The sequence below is a fragment of the Oryctolagus cuniculus genome, chromosome 12, assembly GCF_964237555.1.
Source record: "Oryctolagus cuniculus chromosome 12, mOryCun1.1, whole genome shotgun sequence".
Classification (NCBI taxonomy): domain Eukaryota; kingdom Metazoa; phylum Chordata; class Mammalia; order Lagomorpha; family Leporidae; genus Oryctolagus; species Oryctolagus cuniculus.
Window position 1 is genome coordinate 53,754,823 of NC_091443.1, and position 22,254 is coordinate 53,777,076.

The following is a 22,254-nucleotide window of genomic DNA, read 5'->3' on the forward strand; positions in this document are numbered from 1 at the left end:
GGTAAGGCTGTAATTTCTTATGATCCTTTGTATTTTTGTGGTATTGGTTGTAATGTCCCCCTCCCCCCAAGAAACCTTTTATTTAAGGTATACAAATCATGCATTTCATAAATACAACTTTAGGAACATAGTGATTCTTCCTACCATACCCAACACACACACTCCCACCCCTCTTCCTCCTCCCTCTCCTATTCCCAGTCTTATTTTTTCCTAGTATCTATTTTCAATTAACTTTATACACAGATTTACTCTATACTAAGTAAAGAGTTCAAATTGGGGAAAAAAATGTTCCTCAACAGTTGAGACAAGGGCTTTTCAAAGTCATGTAATGTCTTCTTATTCATCACTTTTTTTTTTTTTTTGGACAGGCAGAGTGGACGGTGAGAGAGAGACAGAGAGAGAGAAAGGTCTTCTTTTTTGCCGTTGGTTTACCCTCCAGTGGCCACCGTGGCTGGCTGGCGCACTGTGGCTGCCACACCACACTGATCCAAAGGCAGGAGCCAGGTGCTTCTCCTGGTCTCCCATGGGGTGCAGGGCCCAAGCACCTGGGCCATCCTCCACTGCACTCCGGGCCACAGCAGAGAGCTGGCCTGGAAGAGGGGCAACCGGGACAGAATCCGGCGCCCCGACCCGGGACTAGAACCTGGTGTGCCGGCGCCGCAAGGCGGAGGATTAGCCTGTTGAGCCGTGGCGTCGGCCTCATCTCATTTTATTTACTTTTTTTTCTCACTTTTTCCATTCTTAGGCTGGCTAAAGGTTTCTCCACTTAACCTTCTCAAAAAAAACCCCAGCTTTTTGTTGTGCTGAATTTTTGTATTTTTTGGTTCAATTTCATTGATTTCTGCTTGATTCTTATGGTTCCTGGTTACCTGCTAATTTTGGGTTTGGTTTATTCTAGGTTTTCTGAGTTCTTAATATGCATCATTAGAGCCGGCGCCGTGGCTCAATAGGCTAATCCTCCACCTTGCGGCGCCGGCACACCGGGTTCTAGTCCCGGTTGGGGCGCCGGATTCTGTCCCGGTTGCCCCTCTTCCAGGCCAGCTCTCTGCTATGGCCAGGGAGTGCAGTGGAGGATGGCCCAGGTGCTTGGGCCCTGCACCCCATGGGAGACCAGGAAAAGCACCTGGCTCCTGGCTCCTGCCAGGATCAGCGCGGTGCGCCGGCTGCAGCGGCGGCCATTGGAGGGTGAACCAACGGCAAAAGGAAGACCTTTCTCTCTCTGTCTCTCTCTCACTGTCCACTCTGCCTGTCAAAAAAAAAAAAAAAAAAAAAAAAATGCATCATTAGATTGTGTATTTGCAATTTTTCTAAAGATTTATTAATTTGAGAGGCAGAGTTACAGAGAGGAGAGACAGGGAGAGAGGTCTTCAATTTGCTAATTCACTCCCCAAATGGCCATAACAGCTGGAGCTGGCCCCATCTGAAGCCAGGAGCTAGGAGCTTCTTCCAGGTCTCCCACATAAGTGTACGGGCCCAAGCACTTGGGGCATCTTCCACTGCTTTCCCAGGCCATTAGCAGGGAGCTGGATTGGAAGTGGATCACTTGGATTTGAACCAGTGCCCATATGGGATGCTAGTGCCAAAGTGGAGGCTTACTTAGCACACCACAGCACTGGCCCCACCAACCTTTTTTTTTTTTTTTTTTTTTTTTTTTTTTTTAATGCTATTGCTGTTTCTTTTTTAATGCCTTACATCATCCATAGGTCATTCATGTTGTCTACTTTCCATGCATTTGAAATATTTTGATTCTTTTTAAGATTTATTTACTCATTTAAAAGGCAGCATTACAGAGAGTGGAAGAGATGGAAAGAGAGAGAGAGCTTCCATCTTCTGGTCCCCAAAAGGCTATAATTGGCTGGGGCTGGGCTAGGCTGAAGCCAAGAGCTTCATCCGGGTCTCCCCTGTGGGTACAGGGGCCCAGTTACCAGGGCCATCTTCCATTGCCTTCCCAGGTACATTAGCAAGGAGCTGGATTGGAAGCAGGGCAGCTGGGACATGAACCAGCACGCATATGAGATGCCAGTATTACAGGTGGGCACCTTAACCCACTATGCCACAATAGAAATTTTTAATTTGTGTGCAGGTTCTTGGCCTAGCAGTTGACACCCATGTCCCATATCAGAGTGCCTGAGTTCCGGGCTATGGCTCCTGACCCAACTTTCTACTATGACAGACCATTGAAGGCAACAGTAATAGATCAAGTAATTGGGTTCCTGATACCCATGTAGGAAAAATGAAGTGAGTTCCTGGCTCTCGGCTTTACCCTTGCCCCCCTCTCTGCCATCACAGGCATGTGATGGGAGCTCTCTTCTCTCTGTTTCTCTCTACCTCACAATGAAATTTTTTTTTCCTTTAAGATTTACTTATTTACTTGAAAGTCAGAGTTACACAGAGAAGGAGAGGCAGAGAGAGAGTCTTCCATCCCCTGGTTCACTCCCTAGATGGCTGCATTGGGTGGAGCTGCATCGATCCGAAGCCAGGAACCAGGAGCTTCTTCCGGGTCTCCCATGTGCGTGCAGGGGCCCAAGGACTTGGGCCATCTTCTACTGCTTTCCCAGGCCACAGCAGAGAGCTGGATCGGAAGTAGAGCAGGCGGGTCTCAAACGGGCACCCATGTGGGATGCCAGCATGGCAGGCAGCGGCTTTAGCCGCTACACTACAGCACTGGCCTCTAAAATAAATCTTAAAAAAAGAATGAACCTTGAAAGCATGCTCAGTGAAATTATGATTCCATTCATCTACAAGTCCAGATAGGGAAATATATGGAAAAAGCATATTATGTTTAAGCACTAGGATGGGAGCAAGAGCAGAGGGCAGGGTAGTGACAGCTAAAGGGTATGGAGTTTCTCTTTGAGGTGATAACACTGTTCTAATGTTGGCTGTAGTGGTGGTTACCTATATCTGTGAGCATCTAAAAACCATCGATTTGTACACTTTAAATAGTGAATTGTATGGTATGTGAGTTTTATCTCAAAGCTGTTGTAAAGCATAGTCAGAACACTATTTCTCTAAACTAGCTATCTACCAAAATGATACAACAATCATGAACTTTTTGTACCTAATAGCCTAGACTCGAAATAAGGAAAAGAAAAATGAACAAAACTTGCAGAAATTGATAATCTAAAATCATAGACTAAGTTTTTAATATTTTTCTAATGGATCAGTCAAAAATTTAGTAATATTGAATAAATCATAATAAGAAGATAAAGACCTAAATCTCTCTCTGTCGTGTATTTACATGTAAACACATCTGAATGGAGTAGGAAGACCTTGTATTGAACCACAGGTTCCAAAACCAATATTGCACAGATCCACTTCTCATATTGTTGGTTTGTAAGAGGGAAGTATCCTGCTTCCCTGCCCTTTTTTTCTTTTTACTGACAGGCAGAGTGGACAGTGAGAAGAGAGAGAGACAGAGAGAAAAGTCTTCCTTTTCCGTTGGTTCACCCTCCAATGGCCGCCGCGGCTGGCGCACTGTGCTGATCTGAAGCCAGGAGCCGAGTGCTTATTCTGGTCTCCCATGGGGTGCAGGGCCCAAGCACTTGGGCCATCCTCCACTGCACTCCCGGGCCACAGCAGAGAGCTGGCCTGGAAGAGGGGCAACCGGGACAGAATCCGGCACCCCGACCGGGACTAGAACCTGGTGTGCCAGCGCCGCAGGTGGAAGATTAGCCTAGTGAGCTGCGGCACCGGCTCCCTGCTCTTCTTACTGCATCCAAGTGGTTTATTCAAATTGGGCTGCTATGCCAGGATCTTCTCTGCCTTTGGCTAATAGGTTAGGTCCCAAGGCCCTGGTGCCTCTTTTCCAGGAACACCTGCAGCTGTTTTCCTTCATGATCCTGGAGCTGCCAGGACTTGGGACTCTTCTTCTGCTTCTCTCCTTGTGAAAAGGGCAAACTTGCTGCAGCAGAAAGAGTTCAGGAAAGTTTTTCAGTGGGTCATTTTTGACTACTAATTCATCATTCCTGACATTACTTTCCCACAGAGAATGTTGAAATAGTGAAATTTAATGTTCAGATCCCACTTTGCTGTTTCCTCTATTTTCCAATCTCAGAAATTCCCAGTCTTCCCTTCTGTAGGGAGGTGATTAATTTGAGGTATCTGCAATATTTTAATACAAACCAATTTTCTTGTTCACTGTAAGTTTTCTATAGTCGCTATGTATGCTGCTGTCTACTTCTTAGTGCAGAGTTTTTCAGGCTTTATGAGTTGCACAGGGCCTTCCCACTTTGCTCTGGAGGAAGAAAAGAAAGTGAGAGAAACTCCCATTTTTGTTGCTTTGGGACTTCCCTGTTAGCTCTTCTTTGAGAAAATGCCTGACTTCTAAAAAAAATCTTAAAAATATCACCTGATAAAAAACCATAGGCTTCACAAAATGTTAGCATTCCTTACTGTCTCACGTAGAAAACTGCCAGCAGGCCAACACTGGGGCACAATGGGTTAAACAACTGCCTGCAGTGCCAACATCCCGTGTCTGCTACCTCTGCTGCAGCTCCCTGCTAATGAGCCTGGGAAAGCAGCAAAAGTACTTGGTCCCTACTTCCCATGCGGGAGACCCAGATGAAACTCCAGACTCCTGGCTTCAGCCTGGCCTGGCCCTAGGTCTTTTGGCTTATTGGGGAGAGAACCAGTGAATGGAAGATCCCTTTCTGTCTGTCTGTCTCTCTGTATCACTCTGCCTTTCAAAGAAAAAAATCTTAAAAAAAAAAAATCATCAGCAGGTAACAATAGAGAACTTTCTTTAAAAAAAAAAAAAATTCAGGGTTGTAGCATAGCAGGTAAAGCTGCCACCTTTGATGGCCAGCATTCCGTATGGCCACTGTTTTGGGTCCCGGCTACTTCACTTCGGATCCAGCTCTCTGCTAATGCACCTGGGAAAGCAGTGGAAGATGGCTCAAGTCCTTGGGCTCTGCACCCACGTGGCAGACTTGGAGGAAGCTCCTGGCTCCTGGCTTCTGTCTGGCCCAACCCTGACCATTGCAGACACTTGGGGACTGAACCAGTGGATGGAAGATTTCTCTATTTAAGCCTCTCCCTCTCTCTCTCTAACTCTGCCTTTCAAATAAATAAAATAAATCTTTAAAAAGGGAAAAAAGAACTGCCATCTCTGCAGGAAATCTACCACAATAGATCCCCAACTAAATATTGGCTATTATTATTCTGGGATTTACATAAACTTTGGTTGGAGGTGAGATCACAGGGCATAAATATTGGCAGGAACTTAAGAGGGCAAAGTGTGACAAGAAGAATTTGAAAAAAATTTTTTAAAAGAAGACCTGGAGGAAGAAGAGAAGGAAGAGTATATAGAGGGGAAAGCAAAACAAAAGAAAGAGAATCACTGGAGATAAGACAGAAGACACTCAGAGGCCAAGTGTCACACAGGGTGAAGTCTAGAGAGATAGGCCCGGTGTCAGAGAGTCAGAGAGAAGTGTAAGAACAACAGAATCTTAGAAGCAATTTGGATGTTTATGAATAAGTTCAATAGAAACTTCTCCTTAGTCTCCCACAAAAATACAGTCATTAGATGAATGCTTTGTGTGAAAGCAGTGTGTGTGTGTGTGTGTGTGTGTGTGTGTAGTGAAGAATGTATTAATTTTCTGTTGGATCTCTGCATGAAGAGATGACAGAAGCAAAAACCAGGATATAGGAAGATATGGAAAGAATTTCTCAATTTTTAGAAATCAGGAAGCCTAATTTTTACCATGAGGAACATTTACTTTCTGCCAAGATGGAGTAGTAGGAACACAATTTACCCTCTTGCCTCATACCACTCCAGGAATTTTAAAAAATGATTTAAACACCCATAAAACGACAAAGCAGCAGCAACAAAAGATAATGACTGCTGAGAGGCAGGAACCAAATGAAGTGAAGGTGACAGTGCCCAGCGTACTGCCTTTGGGGGGTTGCCACGGTAACGGCAGAGGCTGGGGCGCTGAGGGGAGCCTGGGAACCCGTGCCACTGGAAGGGAGGAGGTGAGAGTTTGGGGAGACCTATGGAGCGAATGTTCACGTGACACAGCACCAAAGAGAGAAACACCACAGGACGCCCGCAGAGGGCTCCCTGTCAAGTATTCATCAGCACGGGGCAAGTACGTCATGTGCAGAAAGTCCCCAAGGACAAGGAAGGAACAAGTGGGGACTGGTCAGTACAGTGTCCAGTGCTCGCATAGGCTAAGCACCCTGCTGGTTCCCACCAGTCAGACTGGAACTCATGGGGTGTTGGGTGGGGTATTCAGGAAGGTCTATAGTGGTGAATAATTAGCCTAACAAATCATGAAAGCATGACTCAAATGGATCAGGCTGTTGCCAAGAAGTTTTAATTGCATCCCAGAAGCAAAAAATATTCATAGGAATATAAAAACATGCAGTACCCAACAGTATAAAATTTACAGTATCTAGTACTCAAACAAAGATTATTAGGGATGTAAAGAAATGGGAAAACATGACCCATAAATGAGAAATAAACAACCAATTGAAACCAATCCAGAATTGACACAGTTGTTAAAATTATCAGGGAATCAGGCCGGCACTGTGGCTCACTTGGTTAATCCTCCGCCTGCAGCACTGGCATCCCATATGGGTGCTGGGTTCTAGTCCTGGTTGCTCCTCTTCCAGTCCAGCTCTCTGCTGTGGCCTGGGAAGGCAGTGGAGGATGGCCCAAGTGCTTGGGCCCCTGCACCCGCGTGGGAGACCAGGAAGAAGCACCTGGCTCCTGGCTTCGGATCGGCGCAGCGCCAGCCGTGGCAGCCATTAGGGGAGTGAACCAACGTAAGGAAGACCTTTCCCTCTCTCTCTTTCTCTCTCTCTCTCTCTCTCTCTCACTCTCACTATCTATATCTCTACCTGTCAAAATAAATAAAAAAAATTATCAGGGAACCACATTTCAATGGTTATTATACCTGCATTCCATATGCATACCAAATAAAGATAGGAAGATATAATAAAGAGACTAGGATAAAAATTCTGGGGGTCAGTGTTGTGGTGCAGTGGATTAAGCCACTGCCTGTTCTGCTGGTATCCCATGTAAACGCTGGCTCAAGTCCTATTACTCCACTTCCAATCCAGCTCTATGCTAATGTGAAGCTAATGGGAAGCAGCAGAAGATGGCCCAAATACTTGGGTCCCTGCCACCCATGAGGAGACCCTGGTAGAATTTCAGGCTCCTGTCTTTAGCTTGGCCCAGCCCCAGCTTGTTGTGGCCTATTGGGGAGTAAACTAGCAAATAGAAGATGGATTCTCTCTCTTTCTCTCTCTCTCTCTGAAATAAAATTAATCTTTAAAAAAGAAGCTTCTAGAGATAAAAACTACAGTGTCTGTATGAAAATACACACTTCAACTAACAGCAGATGAGACATTAGGGAAGAAAAGATCAGTAATGAACTTGGAGGCAAAACAATAAAAATTATATATATATAAAAAAACACCCTAGAGAGAATGAAAAGGAATAACAAGTAATGAGAAGAGCAGGAGTGAGCAATGGCATTCCATCAAGAAGCCTAATATATGGGTAATGAGTTTCTAAGGCAAGGAGAGAGAGGGACATTAGAAAAAAAAATTTAACATTGTCAAACTGATGAAAATAGTAAACCCACAGATCCAATAAGCTCAATGGAATAAGCACAAGAAAAAGAAAACTTCATAAAAACATTCTATAATCAAATTGTTCAAAACCCATGATAAAGAGAAAATCTTGAAAGCATGCAGAGAAAAATGATATGTTACATACAGAGACATAAAGATGACAGCGTATTTCTCACAGGACACAGTGCAAACAAGAAGACAATGAATGGCTCGCCGGCTACGCCCGCCTAGGAGCGCCTGGGCGCTTTAAGCAGGGGCGGGCCCAGGGGCGGCAGCCCCGGGCGGTTGCCGCGGGGACGGGGCGGGGACGCGGCCCGAGGGCGGAAGTGAGAAAGTTGTCGGCGTCCCGAGGAAGAGTCGTCGGGACGGATCGGTGCGCGCGACGCGACGATGGGGGGCTCGGGCAGCCGCCTGTCCAAGGAGCTGCTGGCCGAGTACCAGGATTTGACATTCCTGACGAAGCAGGAGATCCTCCTAGCCCACAGGCGGTTTTGTGAGCTGCTGCCGCAGGAGCACCGGAGCGTGGAGGAGTCCCTACGCGCACGGGTGTCCTTTGAGCAGATCCTCAGCCTTCCGGAGCTCAAGGCCAACCCCTTCAAGGAGCGGATCTGCAGGGTCTTCTCCACGTCCCCAACCAGAGACAGCCTGAGCTTCGAGGACTTCCTGGACCTGCTCAGCGTGTTCAGTGACAACGCAACCCCAGACATCAAGTCCCACTACGCCTTCTGCATCTTCGACTTTGACGATGACGGAACCTTGGACAGGGAAGACCTGAGCCGCCTGGTCAACTGCCTCACGGGCGAGGGCGAGGACACGCGGCTCAGCGCTTCCGAAATGAAGCAGCTCATCGACAACATCTTGGAGGAGTCCGACATCGACCGGGACGGCACCATCAACCTGTCAGAGTTCCAGCACGTCATCTCACGCTCACCAGACTTTGCCAGCTCCTTCAAGATTGTCCTGTGACAGCAGCCCCCACGTGTCCAAGAACCCGTCCACTGTGGAGCTGCGGCCAAGGGGTACACCTGTGGTGCCAGGGCCGGCCATGCCGGCCCAGCCTGGAGCCGGCACCGTGCCGTCTGGGCCTCGGGCAGGGGAGAGTGCGCCTTGTCAGGGCCTCTCCCCTTCTCACTGCCATCAAGTGCTGTTTCTACTCAACAGTAATAAAGATTTAGAAGTTCTGAAAAAAAAAAAAAAAAAAAAAAGACAATGAATGGTGCACCATCTTTAACATACTTGAAGGGGAAAAAAACCCTGCCAACCTGAAATTATAACTAAACTTGCTAAGTTATCTTTCAAAAATGAACATCAGAAAAAGACATCTTCAGACATTGAGTAGCTGAAAGAATTAATCACCAGCAGAACAACACAATAAGAAATGTTAAAGAATATCATTAATGTACAAGTAAAATAATGGATAGCAATCTGGATCTATCAAAGGACCTAAAAGTACAGAAATGCTAGCCACATGGGTAGAAGTGAAAGATTATTTTTCCTGTTATTTAAATATCCTTAAATGGACTATTTAAACCAAAAATTATAACCATGGTTGTGGAGTGTATAACATAGAAAAGGGTAAAATGCATGACAACAGCATATAGGATGGAAGAAAAGAGAAGCCTACTACGTAATGTGGTGTAGTATCACTGGAAGATAGACTGAAAAGCTAAAGGTGCGTACCACATGCTCTAAAGACACCCATAAAAATGACAGAGTTATAGATAGTAAGCCAATGAGAAACATAAAGTGGACTTACAGAAATATTCAACTAATTGGAAAAAGCATAAATAGGAAATGGAACACAAAACACATAGGACAAATGGAAAACAAATAGCAAGATGATCAATTCAAATCTAAGCATGCAAGTCTCACATTAAATGAAAACTATTTAAAGAAACCAATTAAATTCAGAGATTGTCAGATTTAGATTAAAAAACAAGAACCAATTATGTGCTTCCCACAAAAAAAAATGCACTTTAACTATAAAAACACAAATATATTAACAGTAAATGGATAGAAAAAGACATACCATGCTGTCAGCAGTCAAAAATAAACTTTTACTGGCTGCATGATTGTCAGGAAAAAAGTGTACTTCAGAGCAAAACAAAAATGTTAACAGGCACAAAGAACATAATTTGATAATGATAAGCAGACACATTTATAAAGAGGATGGAACAATCCTAAGTGTTTGTGTACCTATTAACAGAACTTCAAAATACAGGACACAAAAACTGAGGAACTAAGACAGGTGTGGTGAGTTAAGCCACTGCGTGGGAACCCCGCATTTCTTATCAGAGTCTAGTTTGAGACCTGACTACCCTGCTTCCATTCCTGCTAATGTGATCCTGGGAGACAGCAAGTGATGGCTCAAGTGTTTGAATCCCTGCCACCCATGTGCAAGACCTAGGTGGAGTTTCAAGCTTCTGGCTTTGGCAGGGCCCAGCTCTGGCTGTTGTCGGTGTTTTGAGAGTAAACCAATAGATGGGAGATCTCTCTCTCTCTGTTGCTGTATCTTTCAAATAAAAATAAACTCTAAAAACACTGAAGAGAGGCCAGTGCTTTGGCATAGCAGATAAAGACACTGCCTGCAGTGCCGGCATCCCATATGGGCACCTGTTGGAGTCCTGGCTGCTCCATTTCTGATCCAGCTCTCTGTTATGGCCTAGGAAAACAGTAGAGGATGATCCCAAGTCCTTGGGCCCCTGCACCCACATGGAGACTAAGAAGCTCCTGGCTCCTGGCTTTGGACCACCACAGCTCTAGCTGATGCGGCTATCTGGGGAGTGAACCATTGGATGGAAGACTCTCTCTTTTTCTCTCTCTTGTTCTCTGCCTCTGCCTCTTTGTAACTCTACCTTTCAAATAAATAAATAAATCTTTTTTTTTTTTAAAAAGAGTTTCAGTTTAAAAAAGAGTAATTTACTCCTACTTAAAGACAGATTGCCTTACATGTAACAGCTACACACAAAAAATTATAAGATTGTTCTTGGTTTTACAATGACAAAGAAAAACATTGATATTCTCCAATTGAACAAGGCATGCAAGGGTTTTTTATGTTGCTGTTTATTTCTTAAAGCAATGAGAGAAAAATTACTTACTGGAATATAAAGAGCAGAGCTGAATGCACATGCTGATGATGGAGAAGGCAATTTTTCTTTTTTTAAAAGATTTATTTATTTATTTGAAAGGCAGAGTTACAGAGAGGCAGAGGCAGAGGCAGGAGGCAGACAGAGAGAGGATTTCCATCTGCTGGTTCACTCCTCAGATGGCTGCTTCTGCTGGAGCTGTGGTGACCCAAAGCCAAGGGCCAGGAGCTTCCTCCGGGTCTCCCATGCGGGTTCATGGACTTGGGCCATCTTGTACTGCTTTCCCAGGCCACAGCAGAGAGCTGGACCGGGAGAGGAGCAGCCAGGACCAGAACTAGCACCCATATGGGATGCCGGCGCTGCAGGCAGAGGCTTTACCCACTACACCACAGCGCTGGCCCCAGGGATATTTTCAAAGAACCAGTATTTTCCCCCTTCTATCTCCATCTGATGTTAATCAAAAGGTACCATTGGCCATCTAGTAAAGAAGAAAAAGAAAAGGAGGAGGAAAAGAAAATGGAAAGCATGCAATATGCTTGTGCAAATACACCTGTGGCTTTATGTACAATAAGGAATGGAGAAGAGGAAAAATTAAAGAATAGAAACAACTATAGTAGTCAGGATGTGATGGAACCAAATTGTGGTTTTCTAATTGAGGATGTATTCTTGGTCTGGAAGAAAATGGTCTGATACAAAGCATCAGGTTCTATTTTTAGTGGGCACCTCCTGCCTGTTGGTGGGACGTGGCGAGTGTAGCTTCCTCCTCCATGTCCAACCGTGCATGTGGGTCTGTTTCATTGATTAGCTACCTGTCAAATTGGAATCTTATCTGCCTCATTGACAAACCCTGACATTCACAGTAGGCTTTCATGGGTTTACTAAGGGGTGCAGGCCTCTTCATCTTAAACTGCACCACAGAACTATTCTGCAAATTAATGTGAACACTGTTCTCAGTCTCTTGACTCCTTCCTGGGGCTTGTCATTGACCACGGTGGGTGCTGGAGTCTCCTCAGCCCTGACTGCACAAAAGAGGTACCAAGTCTGTACCACAAGCACACAAGCAGCACCAGGAGCAGCAGATTTGACTATAATCTTAAAGGGCAGGAAGGTCCTCTGCTCTAATCTAGGACACAAATGTATACTGGGTAATTGCATGTAAAGGCAATTCAGGGGAAAGATGACTGTGGAGTGTGTCTTGCTAGCACAACATCAGTGGTGAGGAGCTCCCAGGGGGTGGGGCTGCCTCACCCTCTCACCACGTGAGAGGTTAAAGTCAGCGGCAGGCTCTGATCCCCAGACTCAGTGAGCCTGGCCGTGTCTTTATTGTTCTGTTGAAGTCTTGTGTCCCGGCTTTCAGAGCAACAGCTCTGCCACCAAGTCATGGGCTTTGCTGGAGTTAAATGGTTGGCTGAAGAACATCTCAGGCCACTGCGAAAGAGGAAATTCTCGGGTGTTTGATTGCCATCGAGTAGCCCCTGGTGCCTGGAAACTGTAAACTACTGATAAGTCTTTGGGAAGGAAGACCAAGTCCAGTACAAGCACCCTACCAGCAGGCAGGGTGCCTAGGACACAGAGAATTCTAGCAAGTTAGGAAAGCTCTGTCTGTGGCTGCAAGTGCCCCATGGCTCATGTTTCTTTAACTGTGGTTTAAGACCACCTGTTTCAGAATAATCACATTTTGGGGTCCAGATAATGGTGTTTTGGATCAAATTTATTGCAGCTGGGAGCTGGAATGTGCACACATCACAAGCTTCTCCAGTGAGCCTTGGGCAAGGCAACTCACTGTTTAAGACCTGTTGTTTGAAGACGCTCACTGGCTGCTGGTTCTGAATACCGACAGGTGCTGTCACTGAGCTACCAGTGGAGGAGGGCAAGGAGCAAGGTATAAATAAGCACCTGGCCTATCCCTCCTCACCTCTAGGCCCCAGGCATTTGCTCTCTCTCCTAGACACTGTACTCCCTAGTATTTTATCCCTCACGATAAGACTAGCTTTACATTTTCCTACTTTTCACTTACAGGTACAAACTGCAGCCAATAGAAGTAGTGGTTACTTCAGCATCTTTTGAAAAAACTGTCAGGGTTGCCAATTTCTCTTTAATCCCTTCCTCGTCCAACTCTCTCTCTCGTGAAAAATTTTGAATTCAGTGCATACCATGGAAGAAAGATGGTAGAAAAGAGTGGGAAGATAATAATAAACCTGGAGGCTCGGATCAGCTCTCCACTGTATTAATCACTGCCCTACCCTATCACCCCTCATACCCACTCAGGAATAGACTCGCTGCCTCACCTACACTATCCGAAGCATTGGACACAATCATACTTTTCTCTGCTTTTGTATATTCTTTTAATCAGAGAGATACTTGGGGAGATGCTTGCAGACCTGACACCCAAACGGAGCTGTTTATTGAGGAAAGACGATGTGAAGCTGAGTCACAAGAAATTCTGCTCTTAGCAACCCTAACAACCATCCCTCCACTTTCTTGGAGTTCCTGTGAGTTATTTGCATCCTGGAAGTTTTGCAGTCATTTCTCTGAGTCCTGTATTTTTCCTTGAATCTGAGTTGGCTTTTTGACATCAATGATGCCAATGCTATTTATAAACCAAAAGAAGAATGTCCACATTCAGCAATATTGGGGTTTATCATGAAGCAATAGGTGTTGGGTTAAGGTAACTAAATGTTGCATCCCAGTGACATGAAATCAATCAAAATTGTACTCCATGGGCCCTAAAAGCTCTATGTTCAATTTTACCCTCATATTTTGAGTGTCTTGATTTTATTAGGGCGTATTACCTCTCCGGGCATCACTAAAAGCTTTTTTCTTGTCACTCTTCACAGAATTCTATCAACAGACAGTGCCTCCATTAGTTACCTGACAGCTAAATTTAGTTAGCTGTATATCCAGAATCTTCTGCTCTGATAGTTTGATGGTTCTGGGAATTCTGCCAATGGTATTAATTTGAATCTTTGCCTTCTCAATATGGCTCTTTCCTTTCCTGAATCCTCCCATCATCTTTCACAGGATGAGGTGACTCACTTTTGTCCTTTGAGGTCCTACTCAGTCATGTTTGCTGGCTTCAAAGTCTCTTCACCCGAGAGAATTTGCCGATGGGCATGGAGTGCTTTAACCAACTCTGGTACATTGAGGTAATTCGGGAGCAGGGATGGTATAGGAGTCAATGGAGCAGAGGACAGCATGGTGTTTCGTGACATATCCACAACCTTGTTCACTCCCTGAATAGGAAAGGTATTTTACAAAGCCTCCATCTTGGAGACAAGCTGTCCCTTTGCTGCTGACTCCAATAGCCCCTGAGTCCCGGGAGATTCTGTTCCCTGGACATGCCAGTGCCTTCCTGCATAATGGATGGCACAGTCCCCTTGCTGATTTCCCCAGCTGCAAAGTCTCAGTTTGCCCTTTACAGTATCCCCATCTCTCTACATCCTCAGCCCTTATCATCTTCAGAACCCACAGCAGGGGCTGGCAGGTGCTGGGCACACAGGGCTAGTATGACAGCTTGACAGTTAACCACCTTCAGCCCTCTGAGGTCCTGTTTAGCCACCCTTACTTAGCACATGTCTGTGCTGGTTGGTGGTAGGTTGCCTGCTAAATTTTGTTGTTGTTGGTTCATCTCATTGGTTGTGTATATTTGGGTATTATATTCTGTCTCCCAGTGAGAATAATCACAGTTAAATTTCTTGAACTTTCTCAGTAAGCCAGAATTTTTCAAGATTCAACTCACTGAATGTTTAAAACAATCCTTTGAGGTAGGTACTATTACCCCTACTTTTCAGATGAGAAAACTGAAACTTAGAGGGATTATGTAGCATTCTCAAGGCTGCATAGCAAGCTAAGGGTGAAGTCCTAGCTTTGAACCTCGGCAGTCTGATGCCAGAGCCTGTGTGCTGTAACAATTCTAGAATACAGGCTTCCAGAGGCCAGGCACTCTTGAATTCCAGACAAGGAGTAAACAAAGCTAAGCACATTTAAAACAGTGAATGTGTATTTGTATGTGACTGTTTCAATATTTCAAATATTTGGTGATCCCCAAGAGACCAAATTGTATATATTTCTTTTACATTGTCCATTGTATGGAATGCATTTTGCTTTGTATGGAATGCTTACTAACCAACCAACCAGAGAAGACCCTCTCTATGACAGTGGTCCAACTACAAAGCCGAGTTTCTTTGGTAAGACTAATCTTCAGAAGGCTGCACTTAAGGCAGAACTAAGGTGATGAAGCCACCCAGTGTTCAGCCTCATTTCCAGCAGCGCTCTCTCTCCACACCCCAGAGCACCACAGAACATAGGGGAGACAAACCTGAGCCAAGGGACTGAGTTTGAGCTCTTGGGTCTCACCAGTGATGCCCAGCTGCAGAAGCTGCTCTTTGTGGTTTGCTGGGCATGGACACCCTTGCCCTTCCGGGGAACCTGGTCTTGCTCTTCCTGACCCACATGAGCACCACCCTTGCACAGCCCATGTACTCCCTCCTGAAGAGCCTCTCCTTCTTGGGTTTCTGCTACTCTTCCAGTCATCCCCCAGACCCTGGTGAACTTCTTGGCCAAGAGGAAGGTGGTTTCATATCTTGGCTGCACGGCTCAGATGTTCTTCTATAGAGGCTTTGCCACCAGTGAGTGCATCTCATTGCTGCCATGGCCTATGACTGCCACGCTGCTATTTGTAATCCACAGCTCTCCCCAACTGTCATGTCTCCTGAGGTCTGTGCCTCTGTTTGTGGGATCTTACAGCGTGAGATTTCTCAACTCTGATCCACACAAGCTGTATCTTTAGTCTGCAATCCTGTGGTGCTCATATGGTCACTCACTTCATCTGTGATGGACCTCCCATCTTGTCCCTGTTGCATGTGGACACCTCGCTCATCATTGTTGCTGGTTACAACCTTTTGAGCTGCACTCCCACCATCTTAATCTCCTACTTGTTAATCCTCATCACCATCCTGAGAATGAACTCAGCCCGGGGTAGGTTCAAGGTACTTTCTACCTGTGCTTTGCATCTCACTGCTGTCAGCCTCTTCTTTGGAACAACACATTTTATGTACCTTACCTGTGCCCTAAGTCCAGCTACTCCCTGACCCAAGGTTACATTGTTGCTGCAATCTATACAGTGGTGATTCCAATGCTGATCCCTCTAATCTACTCTTTGAGAAACAAGGATATGAAGGAAGCTTTAAGAGAAATTCAGGACAGGAAAATAATAGGATGATCTTCGCAACTCATTACCACATATGTTTAGAAAGCCTGGGAAATTCACCTTGCGTGTGCTGCCCTCAGCACACTGCCCTGCTCCCCCCGTGACTAGTGGGCATGCCCCCTCGTCTGCAAGTGCTTCCGCAGCCACCTGCTATGGGAGGAATGGATGATGTCATAGGACTAGGAAGTAAGAAGGAAGTGTCTGCCTGCTGCAAAATTGGACCATTATCAAGATTTAGGTATGCCTTTGATCAGAGGCTTCCTTTATATTTCCAAGTCTGTGACTATTTGATGAGGTTATTAGAAACAGACATTTCTATTCTTTACAATAAAGTTGTTTTAACAAACTCGAAGACCTTGGTTGCTGGGGGATATTCCTACCTCTTCTTTGCAACTTCCCCTTTGGAAAAATTGGCTCCCTGATTAGAAACACTTTCTGATTGCTTAGTAAGTTGAATGATAGTGTAACAACATCTTCAAAAGTTCACGTGATGTCTCAATACCTTTGTTTACTTTTTCCTGGCCAGTCATTTGGCTACTTTCAAACTGGATAAACTTGATCAAGTTGTTTAATTTTTCTGAGTCAGAGGTCTCTTGTAGCAGTTCTCACAATGGCTTGTCCCAGTGAGGCTTTTAGTCTTGCTCATTTATAAGTTGTGATTGGATTGGAAATTAAATTAAATTTTTTGTTAAAAAATTTTTTTAAATGTATTTGAAAGGCAGAGAGAGACACACACACACACACAGATGGATCTTCCATTCTCTGGTTCACTCTCCAAATGCCCTTAAGAGCTGTAGGTAGTCCAGGCTGTGGCCAAGAACTTGAAATTTAATCCAGGTCTTCCACACACATGGCAGGGACCCAATTACTTGACCCATTACCAGCTCCTTCCAGGGTGTGCAATAGTAAGAAGCTGGAATCAGAAGCTGAGCTGCAAGGGGCCGGCACTGTGGCGTAGCAGATAAAGGCACCACATGCAGTGCCGGCATCCCTTATGGGCACTGGTTCGAGTCCTGGCTGCTCCACTTCTGATCTAGCTCTCTGCTGTGACCTGGGAAAGCAGTAGAGGATGGCCCAAGTGCTTGGGCCCCTCACCCACATAGGAGATCTGGAAGAAGATCCTGGCTCCTGGCTTCGGATTGGCACAGCTCTGGCCATTGTGGCCATCTGGGAGTGAACCAGCAGATGGAAGACCTCTTTCTCTGCACTCGGCTTTGCTGATGCAGACATCCTAAGTTCCTAAGTGGTGTCTTAACCATTGTGCCGAATGTTTGCCTCCAATTTCAATGTTTTTCAATAAAACGAGTCATGTAGTGGGAGGTCACTCAAGCATGATATTCCTGGGTTTCTGTACCCATTTATTCCCTTCACCTCTGGGACAGTGACATTTCATTGAGAAATTTGTGGGGGAATAAACTAGGCATGTGCAGCTTAGGCCTCTCATAAGGGGAAGCGTCCTGCCTTGGTCCAGTGTAGCTGTGCCTGAGTCAGCAAAGTTGGCCAGCTCTCTGGAGCTTGGTTTCATAAAGAACATTCTCCCACAGATACAATCCATGTATCTGATGCAGCCTCTATCAAAGACACAGTTGATATTTTGCCCTCATCTGATTACATTTCATTCTTTTTCTAAATCACTCAGAAGAGTGATGCTATGTACTGATGCATCCTCACAACGATCCCAACCATGAACTTGCTCCTGGATTTTCATGGATATCGTACCTTCTATTGTAAGGCTTACTGTTAGCCTCTGCTTATTAATGCTGCTCACATGCAGACGTGATGATTTCCTGTTAGTGCCAATCAGAGATTTTACTGGAGGCAGTGTGTGCTGCTGCTCAGAATGTCTGCTCCAGAGATGCTCAACCTGAGTTCAGATCCCAGCTCCATCAATGCCTAAATGCGTGACACTACTGAACCCTGCTGAGCCTTAGTTCCCTCCTCTGTAAAATAAGAAAAATAATAACCGCAGAAGTACAACTGTTGTTAGGAGAATTAAGTTAATGCTAGCAAAGCACTTAGAACAATGCCTGACACATGGCAAGCATTTAATAAACATCAGCTGATGTATTAGAAATGGCTGCTGGCTTTTATCCAATGCCTTTCCAATAACTCTCAGGATAATCAGATGACCTTCCTTGTTTTTTTTTTTTTTTAAAGATTTATTTATTTATTTGAAAGTCAGAGTTAGAGAGAGAAGAAGAGGCAGAGAGAGAGAGAGAGGTCTTCCATCCACCGGTTCATTCACCAATTAGCCACAACAGCTGGAGCTCAGCTGTTCCGAAGTCAGGAGCCAGGAGCTTCTTCTGGGTCTCCCACATGGGTGCAGGGGTCCAAGGACTTGGGCCATCTTCTGCTTTCCCAGGCCATAGCAGAGAGCTGGACTGGAAGTGGAGCAGCTGGATCTTGAACTGGTGCCCAAATGGGATGCTGGCACTGCAGGCAGCGGCTTTACCCACTACGCCACAGCGCCAGCCCCCTCCTTTATTTTGTTCCCACCCACCGTGAATTGAAGACATGTTTCTTAAACCATTCATCTGGAATCCTACTTGGTCATGAAATTATTTTCTTTTAATAGATTATTGAATTGGATACACAAGTATTTCATTTGGAACCTTGGCATCTATATTCAAAGATAAAGTGGGTTTGTTTTTTTTTTTTTTTTGTATTACCTTTATTATGTTTTAGTATTGAGGATAAGCTAGTTTAATGAAATGTATTGCAGTTCTTCTTTTCCAACAGTGTTGAATAACTTGATTCAGATAAGAATATTTGTTCTTCAAAAAGGATGTACACGGGGCAGGTGTTTGGGCACTGCAGTCTAAGCTGCTGGTTATTATGCTGGCATCCCATGCAGGGCACTGGTTCAAGTCTCAGCTGCTCAGCTTCTGATCCAGTTCCCTGCTGATGAACCTGGGAAGGCAGCAGAAGATGGCCCAAGTGCTTGGGTGCTGGACACCCACATGGAAGACCCAGATGGAGTTCCTGGCTCCTGGCTTTGACCTAGCTCAGTCCCAGCTGTTTTGGACATTTGAATCAGCAGGTGGAAGCTTGCTCTGTATCTCTCCCAATCTCTATCACTCAGCTTTCAAATAAATAATCTTTAAAAAAAAAAAACAGAAATGATATATACTGAACTGTAGAACCATCTGATACAGATACCTTTTTAGAAGACAGATCTTGGGAGTGGGCACAAAGTTGAGTAGTTGAGACACTGAATGGGATGCCCACATTTCATATCAGAGTGCCTGGGTTTGATACCAGCTCTGCTCCTGATTCCAGCTTCCTGCTAATGAATACAGTGGTGATGGCTCAGATAATTGCCACCCATGCAGGAGACCTGGATTGCCTTTCTGTCTCCTAGAATCAGCCACAGTCAGGGCCAATTGTGGGCATTTGGGGAGTGAACTAATGGATGGAAACTCTTTCTGTCTCCCTATCTCTTGGCCTCACAAATAAATTAAAATTAACATTTAAAAAAGATAGATCTTGGAGCTGGTGCTGTGGCATATCCTGTAGTGCTGCCATCCCATATGGATGCTGGTTGGCATCCCAGCTGCTCCACTTCCGATCCAGCTCTCTGCAATGGCCTGGGAAAGCAGTAAAAGATGGCCCAAGTCCTTGGGCCCCTGCACCAGTGTAGACCTGGAAGAAGCTCCTGGCTCCTGGCTTCGGATCGGCACAGCTCCGGCCGTTGCAGACAATTGGGGAGTGAACCAACGGATGGAAGATCTCTCTCTCTCTGCCTCTCCTCTCTCTGTGTTACTCTGACTTTCAAATAAATAAATAAATAAATAAATAAAAATTTTTTTTGACAGGCAGAGTGGACAGTGAGAGAGAGAGACAGAGAGTCTTCCTTTGCCGTTGGTTCACCCTCCAATGGCCCCTACGGCCGGCGCACCGCGCTGATCCGATGGCAGGAGCCAGGTACTTCTCCTGGTCTCCCATGGGGTGCAGGGCCCAAGCACTTGGGCCATCCTCCACTGCACTCCCTGGCCACAGCAGAGAGCTGGCCTGGAAGAGGGGCAACCGGGACAGATTCCAGCGCTCCGATTGGGACTAGAACCCGGTGTGCCGGCGCCGCTAGGTGGAGGATTAGTCTAGTGAGCCGCGGCGCCGGCCAATAAATCTTTTTTTTAAAAAGCTGTAACTTTAGGCCGGCCGCAGGGGCCATTGGAGGGTGAACCAACGGCAAAGGAAGACCTTTCTCTCTCTCTCTCTCTCTCACTGTCCACTCTGCCTGTAAAAAAAAAAAAAAAAAAAAAGTTGTAACTTTATTAAAAAATAGATTTTAATTTTTATTATTTTAGTTATTTCTCCTGCTTATTAAATCATTTTGATTATTTCTTTTTTGCTCAAAAATATTTGCTTCTCCAGATTTTCAAATTTATTACCATGGGGTTGCACACATAATATCCTTTTTTTTTTTTTTTGACAGATAAAGTTAGACAGTGAGAGAGAGAGAGAGACAGAGAGAAAGGTTTTCCTTCCGTTGGTTCACCTCCCAAATGGCCACTTTGGCTGGCACTGCGCCGATTCAAAGCCAGGAGCCAGGTGCTTCCTCCTGGTCTCCCATGCTTGGCCACTCTTGGGCCATCCTCCACTGTCTTCCTGGGCCACAGCAGAGAGCTGGACTGGAAGAGGAGCAACCGGAACTAGAACCCAGCACCCATATGGGATGCCGGCACCACAAGGTGGAGGATTAACCAAAGTGAGCCATGGCGCTGGCTCCCATAATATCATCTTATAATTGTCATACTTGTCCTATAGGTTAGCACCGTCCACACTGGACCTTCTAGTTCTCTCCAGATGGTTTATTACATTTTTGAACAATTAAAAAATTTCTGGGTCCTGTGTTGTGGTACAGTGGGTTAAGCCACCTTCTGCAATGCTGGCATCCCCTGTCAGAGCACCATTGGAGATTCAGTTTGAGTCCCAGCTGCTCTACTAATGATCCAGCTCTCTGCTAAAGCAGCGGAAGATGGCCAAAGTATGCGGCCCCTGCCACCCATGTGGGAGAGCAGGATAGAAGTCCAGGCTCCTGTCTTCAACCTGGCCTAGTCCAGCTGCTGCAGCCACCTGGGGAGTAAGCCAGCTGATGGAAGATCTCTTTTTCTCTGTCTCTCCCTCTCTGTCATTCAGCCTTCCCAAAAAAATCCTTTCCCATAATATGAGAGAAATGGCTTAAGTGGTCTGTATCTTCTGGACTTTCATATTCTGAGACAATTTTTTAAAAAAGACTTATTTAGTCCCAGCTGCTCCACTTCTGGTCCAATTCCCTGCTAACGGCATGGGGAAAACAGTGGAGAATGGCCCAGGTGTTTGGGCCCCTGCACCTATGTGGGAGAACCAGATGAAGTTCCTGGCTCCTGGCTTCACCCTGGCCCAGTGCTGGCCTTTGCAGCCACCTGGGGAATGAACCAGCAGATGGAAGATCTTTCTTTCTGTGTCTCTCCTTTTCTCTCTGTCACTCTGACTTTGTAATGAATAAGTAAATCTTAAAAGACATTGACTAAGGATATACAACCTGTATATCTTCCTAGTAAGTCTATATTTTGTGGGATATATTCCTGTGTGCACCATCATCTGTTCTCTAGCCTAGATCGGTCTCTTTAGGGGCATCTCAGAAAAAAAAAATTTTTTTTTAACATTTAACATTTGTGGGGCCGGCGCTGTGGCTCACCGGGTTAACGCCCTGACCTGAAGTGCCGGCATCCCATATGGGTGCCTGTTCTAGTCCTGGCTGCTCCTCTTCTGACCCAGCTCTCTGCTATGGCCTGAGAAAGCAGTAGAAGAAGATGGCCCAAGTCCTTGAGCCCCTGCACCCATGTGGGAGACCCAGAAGAAGCTCCTGGCTTTGGATTGGCGTGCTCCAGCCGTTGCGGCCAATTGGGGAGTGAACCATCAGATGAAAGACCTCTCTCTCTCTCTCTCTCTTTGTCTCTCCTCTCTGTATAACTCTGATTTTCAAATAAATAAATAATTAAAAAAAAACATTTAACATTTGTTAGTTTGTTAAGTTCTGTGAAAAACCTGACTGGAAATTTAATTGTGATTGCACTGAATTCTGGCTTGATGAAATTTATATCTTTTATATATTATATATGTCTCTTCACAAACATGATAGAGCTCTACATTTTTCAGATTTTTTTTAATGTACTTGGTTAAAATTTTATAATTTTGGTCACATATTTTGTATATCAAAGGACCTCATATTTTGTCAATTGATGTACCTTAATTTAAAAAAAATAATATATGACTCAGGGCCAGGTAAAGCTACCACCTGCGACACTGGCATCCCATATGGGACCAGTTCGAGTCCTGGCTGCTCCACTTCTGATCTAGCTCCCTGGTAATATGCCTGGGAAAGCAGCAGAGGAT

At 45.3% G+C, this 22,254-nt stretch overlaps 2 protein-coding genes across 2 annotated transcripts in view; one reads left to right on the top strand and one right to left on the bottom strand.

Annotated features, from left to right (window-relative positions):
• Window positions 1-5,936: 5,936 nt before the first annotated feature.
• On the top strand, window positions 5,937-18,990 carry LOC100352789 (calcium and integrin-binding protein 1). Its single transcript, XM_070053943.1, has one exon. It carries the CDS (start codon window positions 7,972-7,974, stop codon window positions 8,545-8,547), a length of 576 nt encoding a protein of 191 aa, XP_069910044.1. The 5' UTR covers window positions 5,937-7,971; the 3' UTR covers window positions 8,548-18,990.
• Window positions 7,880-22,254, bottom strand: part of TMEM253 (transmembrane protein 253) — a 39,276-nt gene continuing 24,901 nt past the window's right edge. Inside the window, exon 10 of the mRNA XM_051822617.2 lies at window positions 7,880-8,761. The gene's annotated coding sequence lies outside the window, so the exon portion shown is untranslated. The remainder of the gene's footprint in view (window positions 8,762-22,254) is intronic.

Excerpts from the sequence above, each read along its gene's own strand:
- LOC100352789 (XM_070053943.1), top strand. The coding sequence starts at position 7,972 with ATGGGGGGCTCGGGCAGCCGCCTGTCCAAGGAGCTGCTGGCCGAGTAC.